We start from the raw sequence: 20,725 nt of genomic DNA, 5'->3' as shown, positions 1-20,725 counted from the left end.
TGCTTTAAAAATATTATTGCACATTGACAAAGCACCTGGTTACCCAAGGGCTGCGACAGAGACGTACCACAAGATTTATGTTGTTTTCACCCCTGCTAACACAACATCCATTCTGCACCCCCCAGATCAAGAAGTAATTTCAACTTTCAAGTCTTATTATTTAAGAACTACATTTCATAAGACTATAGCTGCCATAGATAGTGATTCCTCTGATGGATCTGGGCAAAGTAAATTGAAACCTTCTGGAAAAGATTTACCATTCTAGATGCCATTAAGAACATTCATAATTCATGGGAAAAAGCCAAAATATCAACATCAACAGGATTTTGGGAGAATTTGATTTTTACCCTCATCGATGACTTTGAGGAGTTCAAGATTTCAGCGGAGGAAGTAATTGCAGATGTGGTGAAAATAGCAAGAGAACTAGAATTAGAAGCAGAGTGTGAAGATGTCACTGAATTGCTGTAATCTCAAGACAGAACTTTTAATGGATGAGGAGCTGCTTCTATGGATAAGCAAAGAAAGTGGTTTCTTGAGATGGAATCTATTCCTGATGAAGATGCTGTGAAGATTATTGAAATGACAACAAAGGATTTAGAATATTACATAAAGTTATTTGATAAAGCAGTGGCGGGGTTTGGGAGGACTGACCCCAATTCTGAAAGAAGTTCTACTGTGGGTAAAATGCTATCAAACATTACATGCTATAGAGAAATTGTTTGTGAAAGGAAGAGTCAATCCATGAGGCAAATTTCATCGTCTTATTTTAAGAAATTGTCATAGCCACCCCGAACTTCAGCAACCATCACCATGATCAGTCAGCAGCTATCAACATCGAGGCAAGACCCTCCACCAGCAAAACGATTATGACTCACGGAAAGCTCAGATGATGGTTAGCATTTTTAGGAATAAAGAATTTTTAATTAAGGTATGTACAGTGGTTTTGTTTTTTGTTTTGTTTTGTTTTGTTTTTTTTTTTTAGATGTAATGCTATTGCACACTTAAAAGACTACAGTGTAGTGGAAACATAACTTTTATATTCACTGGGAAGCCCAAAAATTCGTGTGACTCACTTTATTGTGATATTAGCTTTCTAGAAGTGGTCTGAACTGAACTCACAATATCTCCAAGATATGCCTGTGTCCTAGACCAGAGGTCAGGACCCTTTCTGTAAAGAATCAGATAGTAGATACATTGGGCCCTGTGGGCCGTAGGGTCTCTGTCACAACTGTTCACCACTGCTCGTGTAGTGTGAAAGTAGCCATAGGCAATACAAAAACAATGAGCTTGGCTGCGTCCCAATAAACCCTCATTTGCAGAATCAGGCGGTGGCTGGATTTGGCTCATGGATCCTCGTTTGTCAACAACTCTATGACTCCAAGAAATAAAGACCCTTTCCAGCTTCTGCGCCCTGATTCTCCCCAGGTCGGTTGCCATACTTTAAAACTCTGATGAATCGCCTTAGGAAAACATTTCATGTCAGCAAAGTGCTAGTGAGTGTCAGGAATCTCCCACATGAGCGAATGGAGAGGCAACCCACCATTGGGCCAGAAAAAACTCAAATGATAACATTTCACTGCAGCTGACAACGGCAACCTTATCTCATTAGCTGAAATGTTTTCTTCTTTGGTATTTCAGGAAATGAGAATCAAACGGTTTCTTCTGCAGGGAGGTACCAGGTCAGGAATGCGGAGTGGGGAATGGGGGAACTTAAGAAATAAATCTCATTTAAAAATAGCTTGCAAGCTTAAGAGCAAAGCCAGACTTTTTAAACAAGAGAGAGCGGTTCTTGTCAGTTGTTCACCACACACCCAGGGCCCCTTCCTCCTCCCTCCTTGAAAGCCCATGGCGCCTCCAGTGCCCTGCAGTGGAGGCAGAGGGGGGCGGGGGGACGGGTGGGAGAGCCTTTAGGAAAGGGGAACACGCACATTTAATAAAACATAGAAAGGCACTGTTGTATAACACGGGAAACAAAAAGGCCAGTGGGAAACAGCAGGCATTGCTGGCAGCGTGGGCCTGGTGAGAGGAGAAGAGGATGAAGCAGTAACTAGATATTACCCTGGATTTGTGTAGGCAAATGTTCACAGAACTGCAGTGGAGGGGCTGAAGTTTACTAGCAGCTTGTCTGCTTTAGAATACAGTTGCCAAGCAATACCTTTCCCCTCGTGGAGGGCTCAGATAGGTTTAATCGCTTTCTTCGGCCAGAAGGCTACTCACCGAGGTCAGTGCCTCCACGTTGGCGCCCATCAGACAGAGGTAGCGGACCACGTCAAGAATGCCGTTGTTGGCTGCAAGGTGTAGAGGTGTTCGTCCATACTGGAAGAGACAATCAATCAATCAATCAATCAATCAATCAATAAAAAGACCCCAAAGAGTCTTTCTCACGATAATGCCTGAGGATAACATTTATGGAGCCTACTCCACGGAGCCAGCACCATGTGCGAGATCTGGGATCCACCAGAAAGAAATAGGAGGCGCAGTCTGCCTTCTCCAGAAGCTTGCTGTCTCCTGAGGAAGACAAGCCAAGCGAAAATGTTTTCAAGGATTTTTCAGTTAAAAGAGTAACTTCAAAGGATGAAAGAGTGGGAGGCTTATCATAAGGTAATTAAGTCTCCTGCTGTGTTGGCAGAAAGGAGGGTTGAGTCAGGGCTTAAGAGCTCCAAAGATCCAGAAAGATCCGCACCAAAGTTCAAATTTAGACACAGCAAGGGGAGAAGTGATGGAAGTGGAAGACAGCCATTGAAGACACTCTAGTGAGGTGAAATTCCAAGGCCATGCCCACCATTTTTTTTTATGCCTATGGTTCCCAAACTGTGTGCCAAGGCACTTCAGGGCACTGCAGTAAATTCATGGGGGGTGCTGATAAATATTCAAAAATTTTAATGGAATCAGCAGGTTCAGACACCAGGTGAACTACGAGCTCCAGGTAGTTCAGAGTCTCAAGATTAGATTGCACTGTCTTCCTCTCAATGACATCATGTCTGCACAGCGAGGGTTTGGCGGTTGCTGTGATAAGAAGCAAGTATCTCGAGAAAATTAATGTAGAATAGGAAATAAAGCTAGCAGTGTCCAATCTGAGTCCAAGGTTTGAGGAGTCATGAGGTGCCCAATGAGCACACACATCCCATTAGTACATAACTGTGGTTATGTAAGAATAAAATTAAAATATTAGTTTTCTTTCAACTTATGTGGATCATTCATTCCAATAGCTACAAAGTTGTTAGGATATAAATACTAAGTTGTTTAGACTGAGCTACTAATAAACAGAACAGTTAGGTATTTCTTTTGTCCTGGGGGAACCATGAAAAAATTACTGAGACACTGTAGAAGTTGAGAACAGAGAAAGTTTGGGTACCTCTGTCTTATGCTGTTTATTTACAAACATAGGTTTTTGTTATGAAGTTAAATGCTCATTTAGAATATCCAAACAACATAGAAGGATTGAATGATAGAAAACGGGTCTTCCTCTCAACTTTCCTGCTTCCGCTGAGTCCCCCGTGCTCAGAGCTGACCCTACTTAACACTTTGGGCATTTCCTTCCAAGATTTTATCTATGAATTCACAAGAGGAAGTAAATAATTTGAAAAGTCAAGATATAATCATATTCCAGATTCTATTTTGTCACTTGCTCCATTCACCTAACAATAGATTGTGAATGCTGTTCCATGTCTGCAACTATATCTACGACATTCTTTTGGATACCTGAATAATTTTCACTGCATAGATAAGTCATAATTATCAGCCAGCCCGCTGAGGATGAACATTTAATGTGGTGCCATACCTTGCTATTATAAATAATGCTGCAAGGTGTGTACATATTAATGTTTTGTCTACTATTATCTTCTAGAGTGACTTAGAAAGCAGATATTAAACTTTAAAATATCCTAAAGTTAAAGTGAGAAGGAAAAGAGAAGTTTTGGAAGATTTGGATGAAATATTTGGATTTATGTGTAAGGAAGATAACCTTGGTTATAGAATGTATAGTTTCATAGAAAGAAGGGCAATCAAGAGAAGTATGAGGAAGAAAAGGGACTAGGAAGTTTACACTCTTGAAGGCTCCTGATTTTTGATAGAACAAAACCCAAACAAACTCCTTAGCATTAGATTCAAGGTTCTTTCACCACCTGGACCCATTGTCCCTTTCAGTTGCATATTCTCTTTCACCCATTCTCTCTTTAAGTACCTACGCCACGTGTCAGCTACGGGGGCATCCAGAGAGTCCCCAAACACAGACGTACGCGTCCCTCAGTCTGCAATATGCTTTCCCAGGTCTGCAATATGCTTTCCCCTCTTCTTCATCTGTCAAAACAATCATTATAAATGATCGCCTCTGAAAAGCTTTCCCTAGTTTCTTTAATGCCAAGATGTCAGCGTTTCCATAACACCTGTGTCTCTGCCACAATCAGTGATTCCGACACGAGATGCCATCATATTAAAAAGCAGCCTGAGGGCAAGAACCATTACTCTGCCAGCCACAAGCTCCCTCACACTGTGCTTGGCACAGTGCTGCCAGAGAGAGCATTAATACACCCTTGCTGGGCATAAAATTTCCTCTCACGCTCCCGGATATGGGTGCGTATCTCTGTGTACGTAGCTGTGCTTGTGTACAGCATGCTTTCTCTATCTTCACTGATAGGAAGAGTCAACACAAAAGGAACAGAGCTTTAAGGGCTATGAGCTCTGCATCGTCTATTTCTTCTCTCTTGTGTTAGCTAACATGGCCAACTTCAGTAGCCACTCTGCTGATTTTTATATGAGACAAATGACTGAGAAATGTCCATTACGCTGCAACGAGTGTCAAAGATAGTGACAAGTTCCTGTCACATTCTGGTGACAGGGTAGGCTATGAATGGCCATTTTTATCTCTGGAGGAATTGAATCCAAGTAAGGAGAAGGCAAGAAAGGAGTGACAGTCTGCCCGTAGGGCGTGGGCTGTCACTGTGCAATGTTCATCCTGACGGCAGGTTACTAGGGTGAGTCCATGTAAAGCCAGGTGTGCTTTCTGGCGAAATAACGCGTTCCTCTTACTTTTCTGTGCATCTTTTAAGCTCCTCTAGGACCTCCATTATCTTTCTGAAAATAAAAACATAACAAAACAAAAAAAAGGAACAGAGAAACAAAGCTGACACCAGTCCCCCTGAGGAAGGTAGGAGACCCATAAATCGTCATCGGCTGAGGCTCTGAGCACCGAAGACAGACTGGGGAGCCCGTCTGCAGGTCCAGGAATGCAGAGCTGCTTATCAGTAGCACGCTGAGTAGCACGCTGCTGACCTAGTCAAGTTCTGAAAAATGGTTTGAACTTTGCTGCTAATTTCAAAAGGTTGAAATTGTGGCACTAATGAGTTTTGCGTCAGCTGAGTTTAATTCAATGACACAACCATCTGTTGCATGTGCTGTTGCTGGGCCATATATAGTAAAAACACAAGTTTATGTCAGCGTATAGGAACCACGATGGCTGTCTACAGTATAGAAAATGTACAGGCTTTCCCATGAAATGAGACAGTTGTTTTTAAAAATGGAAAGTCTAAGATTATCTTGCTGGGTATTTTATTGAGAATATTTAACAAGTGTATTTTTTGCATTTAGGCAGGAGGCGAACATCCTGTCCTTTCTTTAGATTAGTACAAAACAGCAGGAGACACTGCTCCACCTTACAGGAGACAGCTAATCCCAGGTGCTGTGCACACAGTAGGTCAGCTGTGCATACAATGGCCAATTCTAAACATATTCAGATGAGTGCCAGAATGTTCCTTGAAGCTGCTTTTTATTCATTTAAAGGCTCCTAGAAGGAAAGCCAAGGTCTTGATGCTGCTTAATATTACATTTGGCTTTCGCCTTAAGCCACTTACATAACTGACTTGGCATGATTAGAATGGGATAAACTAAGAAAGCAACCAGCAGCTAATGGCTAAGACCCAGTATTGCCTTTTCATATTTCTAGAATGTGAAGATTACCAATTTCAATTTCCATGAGAATTAATCATAAAAATACAACAGAAATAATTTTTTTTTGTAGAAGTATAATTTTCCAGCTGTTTCAGATATTAATTCTTTCACTTCAAACAAATCATAGTAAAATTCTGCTGGCGTCATGTCTGCCATTTATAAACAAACGTTTCCCACAATTAAAACAAAATAATTCTGCTTGGACTTTGTTTTTCATGTAATCATAACAGAATAATGCTTGTCTTTCATACAGTTACAGGGTTGAAACCACATGAACATACAACTATTCTACCCTATTTGGTAATGAAAATCTAGATGGTATTCAGGGAAAAGGATAGGTGTTAGCTAACTTCTAGAAGTCAACATAATGAGATTTTAAAAAATCAGTATAGGGACATAGAATTATTTATTTTCATTTCTTTTTTTTATTCACATAATAACAACACTCCCTTGGTCTTACAAAATTCATTTAGCATAAAAAAAGGTGTAATGAACTTTTGACCATAAAACTCTCAATGGGGGAAAACTTAAGAAGAGAAATATGGTCCTAGGAATCTCAATCAAATTGAAACTCGCAAGTAGTAAACCTGGTTAGGTCAGAAATACTTATTAATGTAATCATTTTCTGTCACTCAACGAAATTATTCAAAAGTCATATGTAAAATATGACTTACAGTGGAGAGCCCCATAAAGAAAACAACAGGTCCACATGAATAACACTGACTTCGTACAATGCAGAAATGTAAAGAGAAACTTGGCCCAGATCCAGAAGCAAGGTGACAGACTGACACTGTCGGACCCTCAGGGATCTTTCCCTCCAGCTTTACCTTGTTTGAGATATCCAAATTGCAATTGGCTTCACAGAGGGCCACCACAATAGGCACGTTGCCATCTTTGCATGCCACGTGCAGGGGGGTGTTGCCGTGCCTGTCTTGGAAATCGACGAAACATCCCTGGCTGATGAGAGTCTGGATGACTTCGAGCTGACATCGTCTTACAGCAAGATGAAGAGCAATGTGTCCATCCTGCAACAGACATCAGGGGCCATGAGCATTTTCACTTAGGCATGTGGGCTTGGCTTCACCTTCCTAGCCACCACTGGGCCAGTTTAACCAGCAACGTGACCAATACTGCAAAGCCTGAAGGAGGAGTCGAAACCACGAAATTTACTCCCCGGGGGTGGGGGGAGGGGGGAGGGCGTGAGGGAGAGGCTTTGCATATTCTTCTCTGAATAATCACAGACTATGCTGACCATTAGCTTGATTAGTCTAGACTTGTCCAGTATGATCAGATTGAAAGACCTGACACTTCTTTTTGTCTTTGAATGTATAGGACTTAAGTTGGTACTCCAATGGCCTGCCTTTATCAAGTATTTGGAAAACACTTCTGAAAACATGTGCTCAGAAATCTTTACTAACTTCCTAGGTAGAAAGCCTATTGTTTTATTTTACACCAGGAGGAACTGAGAAAGCGATGCGAAGTGATTTGCTTGGGGGCTGGCATATATAACGAGAAGCAAATACAACATGCTTAACCTCTGCATCCCACTAAAGACCAGCCTGAGAATTCCTCTGCCCTATTGTAGAATCCCTGGTGAGTAGACATGCTGAATTTCAAGAGCTGGGTGGAGTTTGGAAACATGTCTTATAACTTATCTGTTCTAGGGTTTCTCACCCTCCGCATATTGTCCTGTGAGTTGTAAGATGTAAACGGCACCACTGGTCTTTATTTACTAGATGCCAGTAGTAATTCCCGCCCATGGCTCGACAACCAAAACATGTCTCTAGCCATTATCAAATGTCCCCTGGGGACAAGGTTGTCCCCAGTTGAGAACCATGTCTCTGTACCAAGAAAATACTCCACAAATTGCAGTTACTAAATTAGGGTGTCCCAAATCTAACTAGATATCACAGCCTCATTTTAAATACAAGTTCACAGTAAAAACAGATTATGCTGAATTTGCTTAATTAAAAAAAAGGAACACCTGGTCTAGAATCATGATTGCCAGACAGATAAGAGTGGTTTATTGTCTTTCTATAAAATAGCCGGTGATGGAAGTAAATAAACCACCTATTTCTTTATCTACAAATTAACAGTGTTGCCAATTATACTTCCAAACGAAGATTGTCTTTGGCTCAGTGATCATCACTATACCTGCTCCAAAGTGAACAAGACTAAAAATAGAAGAGACCTGAGCCATCTGACCAATTCATAAATTTTGCTACATGCCATAAATGAATATTAATTATAAAATAGAATCTAGAAAAGTTCACAGAATCTTTGGAACAGAGAAGAGAAGGGATAATTACAATTTGCTGCATTCAAGCTTGTTATTTTAGGTAAACTATTTGAGAAAGTCTTGTGGTCCCTTCAGCCCACTAGATCGCTTCTCAGTGAGTGTGATGCATTCACCCACAAAGCACCTTGTCTGAGGCATTGAGGTCGGCACCGTGTTCAGCCACACACTCCACTATGTCGTGGTAGCCCCTGGCAGAGGCTGTCAAGAGGGGTGTCTCTCCTTCTCGGTTCTTAATGTTCACATTGCAGCCAGCTTCACAAAGGGCTTTGGCCACAGGATAATAGCCATGCCAAGCAGCACAGTGCAGGGGGGTTTCTTCTTCCTGGCCGAGGAGACAAGCACATAGAGGAGGAGAATGCAGTGATATGAAAGAAAGCACAGGTGTGGTGAGAGTCTCTGCTGAATTTGGCAGCAAAGTCAGGCAGTGGAGAGAAAGAACTCTTAGCTATTAGAGAGAAACATTAATTTGAAATAATGGACAGGGGTCTGATGACTTTCCTACATTAGTTTTCTTTCAACACTTGTGCGTTGAATGAAACTGGCATTCTGAGTACATGAGCAACAGATGACTTTTGGGGGCCCACTGGAACCAACGGCTCAGCTCTTCTGAACAACAAAGTGCCAGTGTGGGTGGATTTATAGCATCTTCCTTGTAAAAGAGCCTTCGTTTACTTTATCTGAAATGACTAACAGTAGGAGAGTACTTCTCTGAACAAGAATTCTAACAATCTTGATGCCTCAAGTTTTTTGTCATGCATATAACATAAAGATGAGTCACATAAAGGTATTAACTGCTGTGGCAAAGAAGTGACCCAGATAACCATACTTTAATAAGTCAGGGAAAGGGCTGACTGTGAGGTCTATAGGGTCATAAGGTCTATGTATTTATGGTCTACATCATTAGACATATATGTCTGTCTATAAGAGACCATTATAGTATAGTGGTTACTGACATGGATTCTTGAACCAGACTGTGTGGTTTTGAACCCCAAACCCCAGTCCCACCACTTATGAACTGTGTGAGCTAGGGCAAGTTACTGACCTTTTCTCTGCCTCAGTTTCATCCTTTATAAAACGAAAATGATAGTAATGATAACCTACCTCATAAGGTTATCCAGGGGAATACATTAACGAATGTTAGATTTTGAGTCCCTACCCTTTTGAATCTTAGCAGAAACTTGGATAAAACTCCAAGGTAGGCCATATGACAGTCTGCCTGTACATCCACACAGAGAGCAGAAGGAAATGAGGACACCGGCTACCATGACCCACCTTGTCCTGGAAATTGGGATTGGAGCCGAAGTTGCACAGTAACTGAACCACATCGGCGTGGCCGTAGCGAGCTGCCACATGAAGGGCTGTCTCTCCAGACTGCAAGAGAAACAGCCAAAGATTCAGAGTACTCCTGGGAACAGCTGTGGGGACTAGAATGCACAAGACTGGAGGCCCACTCCACACAGGCCTGGCTCTGCGCCCTCCCCTCTGGGGTGCCTGCCCCACTTGGGCCAGGGACCTGGGGTGGAGTGTCTACCACATAGCTAGTGTTAAACTTACACACCTGGCTCATCCCGTTTGTCATAACTCCCGCCCCGGTAAGAATGCTTTCCCTTATCTGTGATGGCTATTCTTAAACTTCTTTGTCTACTGATGCTTCTAGCTATGTTCATTACACAGCAGATATTTCAATGGATAGTTTTATTTATTGACATGTTTTTGATTTTATTGTCTATGCTTAAAATCTTATTTCTTATATTCTCAGAGCTTTTAAAAAACATCACTATTTAGCCCATATAATAACTTTCAGTGAATTAGGAATAAGTGCAACTTCCGTAAGGTATTTTACTTATGTCTGTCAAAGAATTGTCAGAATAAACTGACAAAAACAAAAACAAAGTATTTTATTGCCACCTGACATAAAACTGCCATAATAAATATACGTGTCTTTGATGGAAATGCCAATCTTAGATATGATGCAGTACACAATCCATACAACTATACGTGGCAGCCCACGACAAATTAGTCTACAAGTGTTAGAAGCAGAAAAATGTTGCACAGTGGAATCTATAATGGATGAAAAGATAGAAATTCTAGGTGCAGGTTCCAGCCCTGCTAATTAACTCACAGGACTCTTGTGTGGACTGAATGAAATAGGTATATGTGAAAGTAAGGTATCTTGCCATATCAATAATAATTTTTATAACATCTTTGCCCAAAAAAGCCTTACTCTACATGCATTGTCTCATTAATCCTTCTAGTGCCAGTGATTGTAAAGTCAGCATTGTCAGCCACTTTAAAGACAAAGAGAATGGTCAAGAGATATGCGCTTGGAGAGTTAACGAGAGGACCAGGACTCGGGTCTTTTTCTTCTAGAACTTTCGAGTTTTCATGTTATTTACGCTTGTATATTATGGCAACTACTTGGCAGATTTCAGTTAAAAGCAGAATTTAATATTAGAACAAGCCACCAGAAAACAACAAGTTTCTAGATCAAATTCTCTGCAGGAAGATTTTGGTCCTGAATCTTTGTTCTTTGGGTCCCAATGCACATGGCATGGCAATGCTTGAATGCGGCCTTTTCTTACCTCCCCTTGTCCCTAAGAAGAAAAGTGGCCTTACCTTGTCTTTAACATCCAAAGGGCATTTGTTTTCATGGAGAAATTTCAAGGTGTCTACGTGGCCATGCCGAGAAGCCCAGTAGATGGCATTGGATCCACCCTGTACAAAAACCAACACAGAGGCACATTTCCAGAGAGCTGATGGATCTGACTGTGCACGTCACTCAGACTCACTCCATTTCCCTTCTTATGTGATGACGAACTCCAAAGGAGCAACTTCCACGAGGAATGACACCCCCCTTTCATTTTTAGTTTTGACAAAGGAACCAAGGTTATGTGAAACGTTAACATTCCAGGAAGTTGGGGGGAGGGGATAAGGGAGTTCTGTGTACTATCTTTGCAGATTTTTAAAATTAATTTATAACTATTTCAAAATAAAAAGTTGTTTTTCTTTTCAACCTCTGGTTAGAATTCGCCATATTGTCAAGGGCCAGATCTAGTACTTTTACAGCTGTCGGAAGTCTATGGAAGCTGATAACAGAGTCATTGTAATGACTATTAACTATTAATCAATTCTGTCTATACTTCCAATCCATTTATCATCCTTACCCTGTGACCCTAATTAGCCAGCAGGCAAAGACATTTCTGCTGAGATTAACTAGCCAACGAAAACTTTTCCAAATGTGACATCTCATAATAACTCCGTTGAATAAATGTGATCAGTGAGGAGTAAAATCTGGGGTGGTGTACAAAGAAAGGCTGATATCCAGCAATAGGGCCCAGAGAAAGACCAAGGTCTGCCTCTTTCTTGATAACATATGTTAGATTGGACCAGGCTATTTAAACAGTTCATCTTCCTTTGTAGAAAACTGAGAAATGAAGTAGAACACAAATGTTATTTTTCTCTGTTACCTCTATGATTAGAGACATTTGGAAATACTTAAAAAATTAATTTATTGGCAATAAAACAGAATTCTAACCTTATCCTGGACATCAATTCTTGAGCCTCTTTTAATGAGCAACTGTAGCATTTGAATATTTCCACAGCCGGCAGCAATAAGTAACGGAGGTGTCCCATGCTAGAATAGGCAAGAAAACAAACAAACAAACAAAACCTATTTTTCAGGTTTGGTAGGAAAGGAAAAGCTCAAAGCTCACACTCTCATTGCTTCCCACACACCTTCCTATGTCTCAGTAGGCGCTTAACTACTGCTGCGTTAACAGGAGTGGAAGACGGTCAGAACATATAGCACCCTTCCTTTTTTGGATTTACGATCAAAGGTGACATTTTCATTTGCAGTATGAATAGGTTTAAAATTTCATAGTTAGAGGTGTAATCGGTGCATGTAGAATGACCTTGCTTGAAGAAAGGCCCCGAATGCAAAAAGACCTTATTTCTAAGTCACTTCACTCTGTAAACAGAAGTGAGTTTTTTCACAGTACGGAGTTTGCATATGGAAGGGAGAATGAAGAAGCGGATGGGGCCTTTCTATCTGGGATTTGAAGGTACACAGTCACCATGACCATCCCCTCCCCTATCCCTGATAGAATAGTATCAGACCTTGTTGGGTTGGTTAACATCATAGTTGGACAACGAGCCCAGGAGGTGCTGGAGGCCTGGGACATTGTCATCGTTGATGGCGTGGATGATGGCTTTCATCACAAAGGAGTCTTCCTCATCCTTGAGAGAGACAGCAAAGAGATTGTTATGGCATGTCCTCATGATTAGCAGAGTATCGAGATGATGAGAGAACCTGAGGTCTGGGAGAGGGTCTTCCCACCTGGAGTTCCTACACGATCCTGGGTCCTTCTCCTACCTGAAACTTTGCACTACAAAAAATATAATTTCTCCCAACTAATTATTCAGGATGATTTGGATGATTTTAATTTATAATATTTAATCATTCTCATCATCTTACTTAGATTTAGTTTGTATTTTTCCTTGGGTTCCACTGCCATTTTCACACAATTCCCAAATCGAGCCTTCCTCGTCTTCCCTTCCCTTCTTCTAACTTGTTTCTCTCCCATTTCTTTTTTCTTTTTAACATTTCCCATCTCTTTTTACCCTACAAGGCTAGACCCCGAGCCTTGGTGAAACTACTAGCTTCAGGGGGGAAAAAAAAAGCTGGTATCTGATGTGTGATCCCGCCCTTGGAGTCCCTGGATTCCACTCAGGAAACACTGGCTTCGGTTACAGGAGCAGCCTGGTTCCCACGGAATCACCCTTCCTGCCTTTCCTGGAGTCCCCTTTACCTCCAGAGTTAACAAAGCCCTGTTGTCTGACTGTCAGAGGAAAGTCTTGTTGAGTTCAGATGTGTCAGTCATATCTGAAGAGTTAATCTGTGATTAGGTTTCAGTTTGAATTAAGGGGAAAAAATTATGAAGTTGTTCTCAAGAGTCATGGACGATCAATGCAATATCAACAAACAAGTAGGTTTTGCTTTCTGGTCTACCATAAACTATATAGCAAGCCCCACTGCATTTTCCCTGATATTCTGGAGTGTGTGTGTGTTTGTGGGGAGGATTGTCTGCCCATTTTGTACTATTACAATCCAAGAGTCTCCAAGGTCAGTGGCAATCGAGGGCTCTCATTTTAGTTCATGAAAATTAAAATTAGTTCTTCCTTTTCTACTGGTCAGCCTCTCTTTCATCAAGCTATGTGTATGGGAGGAGGGAGTGGGAGGGTGATAGTGTTAGTGGGGTGAGAATAGATATATAGTCCCAATCAAAACATAAAGAAAAAAGGACAAAAGAAGCAACAGAGTAAATCAAATCAGCCACTCCATTTCCCTACCTCGAGAGGAAGAAGAACAGGCCTGACATTTACATGACTTCAGGTTTTCTGGGTTGTTGAACAGATCAAACAACCTAGACATTCTAAATACACAGTGCTAAGAAAGAACCTCACCAAGGCAAACAGGTTTGCTTACCAGAGTATCATCGCTTCTGGCAACACTCATGTTACTTCTGGACAAGAATGATCTGGATAATCTTTGGCACAGTGATATCAAGCGAACGGATTGCTTTAAAAGAAAAAAGAGGATAAATAAAGGCAGAGAGAGAGGAGGAGAGGGCACTTATGTAACAAAACTCAAGTTAGTGCAAATGACAGCCTTTGAGATGGTATTCTCTGTTGACAATATGTATTCTTCGGGGGCAGGTAACTAGGTTGAATTAACAAGTAGGTTGGATCATATTTGCTTGAAGAATAATTCCAAAGGTCTTATAAATAAAGGCAACAGGATAGAGACAGAGTCTCTTTTTACATTTCATTATTAAACTACAGAACTGGATATCTTACATCCTTTCACTCTTGATATTTGGTTCTCTACTCTCTGAGGAATGGGAACTTACCCCAGCAAACCCCTTGTATGTTCCCCCTGAGAGAAGTGTGGTATACGAAGGGTTTGCCCTGTGTCTCTGTTCCCAGGTAAACTGGTAATAGTAGATAATGTGACTATCAAAACTGATACAGTGTTGGACATGAACAGGAAATAGAATTAGTTAACCCCACCGTATCGAATAATCTTACTTTCCATTTTTTCCGGGCTGCAAACTTCTTGAATTTCTCCATGTTTACTGCTGATGCTTTTCTACTAAGTGCTTGCTGGGTATCTTTAGGCTAAAAATGAAAGTCCAAGAAAAAATTTAGAGCTCTCAAATTAAAGAAACGTGTTACATGACAAGTTTTTGAAGCCTCCCATTTTTGGGGATGCTTGCTTACACATTCACCTTGCTAGAATAATCTAGGAACCTAGTCTGCAGAGGCTAACTCTTGTGGCTAAGGTTTGATACAATCCATAAAGACTGGATCTTGGGGGAAAGCTGAAAAGTGGAGCTTGGGCCAAGCTGAATAACAACTTTGCATTAGAGAGTTTGGGAATGGCAAGATTCATGATGAGGCAATGTTATGAGGAATTTGAACTAGAATATCTTCAAGTAATTTAGAACTGGGAGAGACCTCAGAGGCCAGCAAATTCAGCCTGTCTGACAGCATTAGAATGCCTTCTACTATATCTTTTTCAGGAAGCCATATGGCTCTACCTCTGAGAGAATAAGACATTATTGCTTTCTAGGGGAGCCCAGGCAACTGTCAGGAGCTCATACAGACAAAGAGTTCTCCAGCTGCTCCAAACCTACTTCTGTAATGCAAGTTATTGCATTGCAATTCACTTCTTGGTTCCATAATTTTATTCTCCAACTGCCATATTCCCCCACTCTTAGTCCTTTCTGTTCTAATTGGAGCAACTTCATTTCTTTAACTTAAATGCTGACAGGTGTCAGGTAGGTAAGGTGAAGGTGTAACAGGCTAGAGGGAGGCTGCAGGCCCTGGCAAAAAGACAGCTGTGCCAAGTTTCTGGTGGCTTTATGAAACGAGGGCTCAGTTTTGGTAGCTCTTCAAATTTTTCAAGCCAGATTTGATATGATATTTAAATGCTGGAAATTAATTCAAAAAATTAAAAAAATATTGTTTGGACCAACATCCCACAGGTCAAACCAAATACAGCTGTTGAGTAGACTTGAACTTCGGCTCCCTATTTACAACCCTGCATTATGATAGGTTTCTCCTCTCCACCTTCATTATCATTAGCATATGCTCATCTGTCAATTTAATTAACATATGGCACCAATAGCAAACACAATATTCCAGATGCGACATGTAGTTAGAACCCACAGTAACTAGTAATACCCTAGAACAAATGAATTCCAGGATGCCCTATTACGTCCAAACCAATCACATTATGCAACTTACCTTGATCCAGGGATGCTGCAAACTATCTTGAATTGTCATTCTCTTCCTTTGTGGAGAGAGAGAAAAGAAAAGAAAATTCTGTGACCGGAGAAGCAAACAATTAAGTTTGTTTCTATGCTGGCGGGGCCTACGAGGCAGATACTCTAAAAAATGCAGTTTGGGGCCTGCTTCATGGAAGAGAGCTGAAAATGTCAGTCTTCATGAGATTATTTCACTGTGCTTGCAGGATCGACTGAGCAGATACAAAAGACCCTGCTTGCATTTTCTGAGGTGTTTCACGTGGCGTGCTTCCCTTTTCCAAACACAAACTACCAGGTCTCGTAAACGTGGCCACATACTAACTCTCTTCTAGCTGAGGTCACAGTTGAGCACTTTTCAAGAATAATGGACACTCACTTAGGATCCTTGACGAGCAGTCTTCTTATGAAATCTTTGGCTAGGGCACTGGTATTACTGAAATATTCTTCTTCAAATTCGTAGTTGACAGCAGATACATTTGCTAGCGTTTCTTGCTTAGTGTCTCCGAGAAATGGGGAGGCCCCACTTAGGCTATTAATAAAGGAGCACAGAACAAAAACAATTACCTCTTGTGTTGTCATTTCATTCCCATAATATCTAACAAGGGGAGTGAGGAATAAGACTATAATCTAGTGTTTGGGCACTCACTATAGAATTCAATTACACTTTATAGGGCATTTAATTGTCATGCACAAAAGCCTGAGCTTAATACAAAAGATGCATTTAAAAAGTTATTTGGAACAGCATCTAATAGTTAAAAAAAATCTTTTTCCTATTTTTCTAGTGATAGACAGACATGCTTTTTTTCTAGTGACTATGTTGTAGTTTCTGATGACTCATTTCGAATTAGGAGAAAATGTTTAATTAGTATAAACTAAACGTGTTCTGGGGGTGTAAAATGAATATGTTTACATAAAAAGCATGCATAAGCTGAAGAGATCAACATGACACACAGAATGGTTAATAAAACATATGGCTCTCAAAGAAAAAGGGAAAGACTATGAGTTGTGGATTTTGGTACTTACAGAATATAGGTTATTACCCCAATACTCCTAGACACAAAACGGAAACAAAAACACATGTCAGAAGAATAATAAAATAAATCAGAAAGATGACAACATCAAGGGTTCGTGACTTACCACATATCTGCCTCAAGACCAAGTGGTTCATAGTTGACTATCTCAGGAGCTAAGAGGAAATAAATCTACATTAAGTTTTGGAAAGAAGAGATATTATCTTCACGTATAAACCAGAAACATGTACCAGGAAAATGCTGCTACAGCAGGGGAAATGTTGCCATCATAATGTTCATGAGAAATAAATGCCCACAAGAGCAAAGAAACTTACCAACAAACTCTGGCGTCCCAAATATGTTTTTGAATTCATTTCCAAAGTCAATTTTATGGGCCAATCCAAAGTCGATGATCTTGATCCGAGGTTTGGGGACATTTCTATCCAAAAGCATTATGTTTTCGGGCTTAAAAAAAAGAAAATGGTACAGCAATGTTCATAGCAGCATTATTTATAATAACCAAATGGTGGAAAAATCCCAGTGCTCATCAACAGAGGAATGTGTAAACAAAATGTGGTCTATACATATAACGAATTATTATTCAGCCATAGGAAGGAAATAAATTCTGATACATGCTACAGCATGGATGAAACTTGAAGACATTATGCTAACTGAAATAAACCAGACAAAAAGGACAAATATTCTATGATTCCACTTATATGACTAGGAATGGGCAACTTCATGGAGACAGTAAGTAGAATGGTGGCTGCCAGATGCTGGGGGGCGGGGGTGGGAAGGGATTGGGAGTTATTGTTTGATGGACACATAGTTTCAGTTTGGGAAGATCAATAAGTTCTAGAAATGGATGGTGGCGATGGTTGCACAGCAGTGTGAATGTACCGAATGCCACTGAACTGCATACTTAAAAATGGTTAGAATGATACATTTTACGTTACGTTTATTTTATCACACACACAAAAATAGCAGCTATGTATGATATGTTATGCTGAGGACAAGGTGGCAGAATAATTCTTCCTCTCTCCTGAAAAAACAAACAAAAAATAGGCATAAAGGGTACTTGCAAGAGAACACCAGGAAAAATACATGTCTTGATTTAGATTCTCCCAGGAGTAGACCTGTGACAGGGATTTAGGTTCAAGTGGCTTGTGTAGGAGGAGGCCCCAGGGAACACTTGGTAGAGGAATGGGGAGGAGGAAATGGAAGAAAGGAAGGTGATACAAGGTGTCTCATCAAGGTGGGGCGACTGGAGCGTAATCCCTTGGGGGAACTTGGGGAGAAAGAGGGGCACTCAGAGTTTCCCAACTAAAGCACGAGGGAGTTAGCATGTTTATCCACCGTCTCCCCGTCCTCCACGGCTAAGTGCTGCTTCTGTGAGCATTTACTCTTTGGCATTTCCAGCTGCCAGGCGAGAAACCAGACGTCAGGCAGGGAGCGGCGGGTGTTTGCAGCAGCAGTCTTTGGCGTGTGTATTTGAGTGTTGGGGGAATCCGGACGGGGTCTTGTCAGCTCAGCTATAACAAGTATGGAGGAAAGCATCCTTCCTCTGATGTCCTGTTCTAGCTCCAATGACTGGAACCATTCACTTGGCAATCTATCACACACTGCTTTGTGACAGTATTTCACTGCCTTGGATTGTACCTTAAATCGTAACATTGTCACTTCCTATTGCTCATGGGTGTCTTCTCTTCCTAAAGAGACCATAACCTCTGTGATGTTTGGGAGTTTAACATGCCTTTTTATCTCCCATAAATGCCCTGGCTCCAGCCAGGCATGACCTTACTTAGCTAGTCTCAGAGTTTGGCTTGATTGATGGCTGGTGACAGATTCAGGCCCAAAAGCCTTTGCATCAAGAGGGAGAGTAGAGACCAAGGCACCTTCTATCTTATATGCCTTGCGGCCATAAGGGGATGGAAACCGGGCAGCCAGTGGCCATTCCAGGATGAAAATGTACCATTACCAACAGCAGTTCCCTTGCCTAAAGATCTGGCTGGTAAGACCCCTTGATTCTTCCCCAGGGATTCTCGAATGCAATCATTAGTTTTAAGCCTCCATCCCACAAAAAGGTTGAGAATCTCTGCAGAAGGCATGCATTGTACACTTGCTGATTTATATTGACAACTCCATTTGTTAAACCCATATGGGAAAACACACATTATCTCTTTCAGATGCCTCAATTTTTCTTAGCACACAAACAACCGATGCTGTGGTTTCCATAAGCTTCTATCTGGTTAACACTCAGCAGCATACCTTAAGATCAAAGTGGGCAATCTGAAGGGAGTGCAGGTAGTAAACACCATTAAGAATTTGTTTGAGAAATTCAGTTGCTTCCTCTTCGGTCAAAGATTCCTTTTCAGCTAAGAAGTCGAACAGCTCGCCCCCTGCAACGCTGAAAACCAAGAAGCAAAAGTTATCGATGACGATCCTGTTTCATATCGATTTGTTCTCTCATAGACTATTGGTGCACTCAAATTTCAGGCAAGAGAATGGCATAAGGACATGCTGAAACCTCTACGCATACAATCAGAATTCTCCGAGCTTCTCATCACTTGAAAACACTTGGGTACCATTTTCCTAATGGAGTTATGTTCACAAATGAGGGGAGAGAGCAGAGACATGATGAGAAAAAAAAGAAATCAATGTATCCTTAAAGCATTTTAATTAAACATATTTAGAGATGAAGTCTTGACTCACTAAGAAACAAAACTATAAGCCAGCTTTGTATAGAATTTATATAATATACCTTCCAAGCTTGATCAGAGAGCACCTGGGAAGTTCATAATCTATAAGTTAATCAATTTTAAACCCTCGAATTACAATATATAGCCTGAGAAGGATTTTTTTCTTTCGTATTTGTTTATATGCAAATCCCTATATATTTATAAAAATCATATTTAGCAATGCATTTAACAAATACCTTAAATAATAAGAATAAACTTACACAAAACTGAAATGCACATGCTTGCTGGGGATTTATTTAATCAATCTCCCTGGACAGAGTGAAAGTCCCTGAAGGGCAGAGGTCAGCTCCCAGCCACTGGCCCCCCGCTGTCCCCCACCTCCTTGCACAGTGCCAGCTACAGACCAAGAACTCAAAACTTTTTTTATCAAGTGGATAAATGAACAAATTCTCCTAAAAAATCCACGGTAGTGATTAATGGCAAATAACAGGGAACTTTTAATAAGAGTTTTTATAAGTTAACGTTTATCTTTTAACCATACATTCGCAACATAATAATTAACTGCAATTATGCACATAACTGCTGTGTTCATTATCTTTCTTTCGGCAAGACAGCTCCACAAACATTATACCTACCACATCTACATCCAGAATAAGAAAACTGGTGTTCATGAGATTATACAATAATGGCAAAAAAGCCGTTTTCTTAAAGAAAAGTTTCAGATTCTGCCCCTTTACCCTCCAAGTTGGTGTCTTTCTTAGCCTGGTCCAGGGTCTGTCCACTGGCATCAGTATTGCTTGGGGTGTTTAAACAATGCAGATTCTGGGCCTCACTGAACTGCTGCCTATGAGTTTCTAAGAGTGAGGATCAGGAAACCGCAGCATTTTTAACAAGCATCCCAGGTGACTCTTAGCGCACTAAAAAGTGAGGACCCTTGTCAAAGTCCTTATTAATTACATGCTCCTGCTGCAAGGTCCCGCTCTGATATTTAACTTTGCGATGTTGATCCAGAGGGCAAGGTGACTGCTCCACCCCTGGGACCTGAGCAGAAGGTTAGAGCAGATCTGCGATGATGTGCCACAGAGCCTGAGCCAGCCAGGAAGGCCAGGCTGGCAGAGACCTGTAGTTAGTGACGCTCCCCGGGGAGTGGTCTTCCTGCCTGCACCCTCCCAGCCTGGCGGCCCTCTCCTCTCCACAGCGCATGCACCCCACACTGGCTCCCCACTCAACTCCATGAACCCTCCTCTTCTCTTTTCTGTCTTCTTATTCCTCTTAATAACCAACAAAACAGGGAGAGGGGATCCTTAAACTCTAAGGAACAAAAAGGAGGAGGAATGGGAAATTGTTAGCCAACCAATGCTGAGAAAGACGTCCCATCACCTGTTTGCTTCTTTGCTCTCTGGCGCTGGCGGCCATCACTTAGGGTGACTGAAGCAACGGCGG

General features: G+C 41.2%; 1 protein-coding gene across 1 annotated transcript in view; it reads right to left on the bottom strand.

Moving 5' to 3' along the window:
* The window catches only part of DAPK1 (death associated protein kinase 1), a gene marked incomplete at its 3' end in the record, with an annotated part of 153,981 nt that overhangs the window by 15,479 nt on the left and 117,777 nt on the right, over positions 1-20,725 (bottom strand). Inside the window, exons 4-18 of the mRNA XM_011384129.1 lie at positions 18,852-18,990; positions 16,919-17,048; positions 16,711-16,759; positions 16,597-16,623; positions 15,950-16,102; positions 15,554-15,599; positions 14,333-14,422; positions 13,731-13,823; positions 12,362-12,481; positions 11,781-11,879; positions 10,862-10,960; positions 9,518-9,616; positions 8,370-8,567; positions 6,774-6,971; positions 2,218-2,316 (exon numbers count right to left, since the gene is read on the bottom strand). Of these exons, the coding sequence (XP_011382431.1) occupies positions 2,218-2,316; positions 6,774-6,971; positions 8,370-8,567; positions 9,518-9,616; positions 10,862-10,960; positions 11,781-11,879; positions 12,362-12,481; positions 13,731-13,823; positions 14,333-14,422; positions 15,554-15,599; positions 15,950-16,102; positions 16,597-16,623; positions 16,711-16,759; positions 16,919-17,048; positions 18,852-18,990 (1,639 nt within the window). The remainder of the gene's footprint in view (positions 1-2,217; positions 2,317-6,773; positions 6,972-8,369; positions 8,568-9,517; positions 9,617-10,861; positions 10,961-11,780; positions 11,880-12,361; positions 12,482-13,730; positions 13,824-14,332; positions 14,423-15,553; positions 15,600-15,949; positions 16,103-16,596; positions 16,624-16,710; positions 16,760-16,918; positions 17,049-18,851; positions 18,991-20,725) is intronic.

This window comes from Pteropus vampyrus, unplaced genomic scaffold (assembly GCF_000151845.1).
Source record: "Pteropus vampyrus isolate Shadow unplaced genomic scaffold, Pvam_2.0 Scaffold562, whole genome shotgun sequence".
Lineage (NCBI taxonomy): Eukaryota > Metazoa > Chordata > Mammalia > Chiroptera > Pteropodidae > Pteropus > Pteropus vampyrus.
This window is presented reverse-complemented; position numbering and strand designations above follow the sequence as displayed.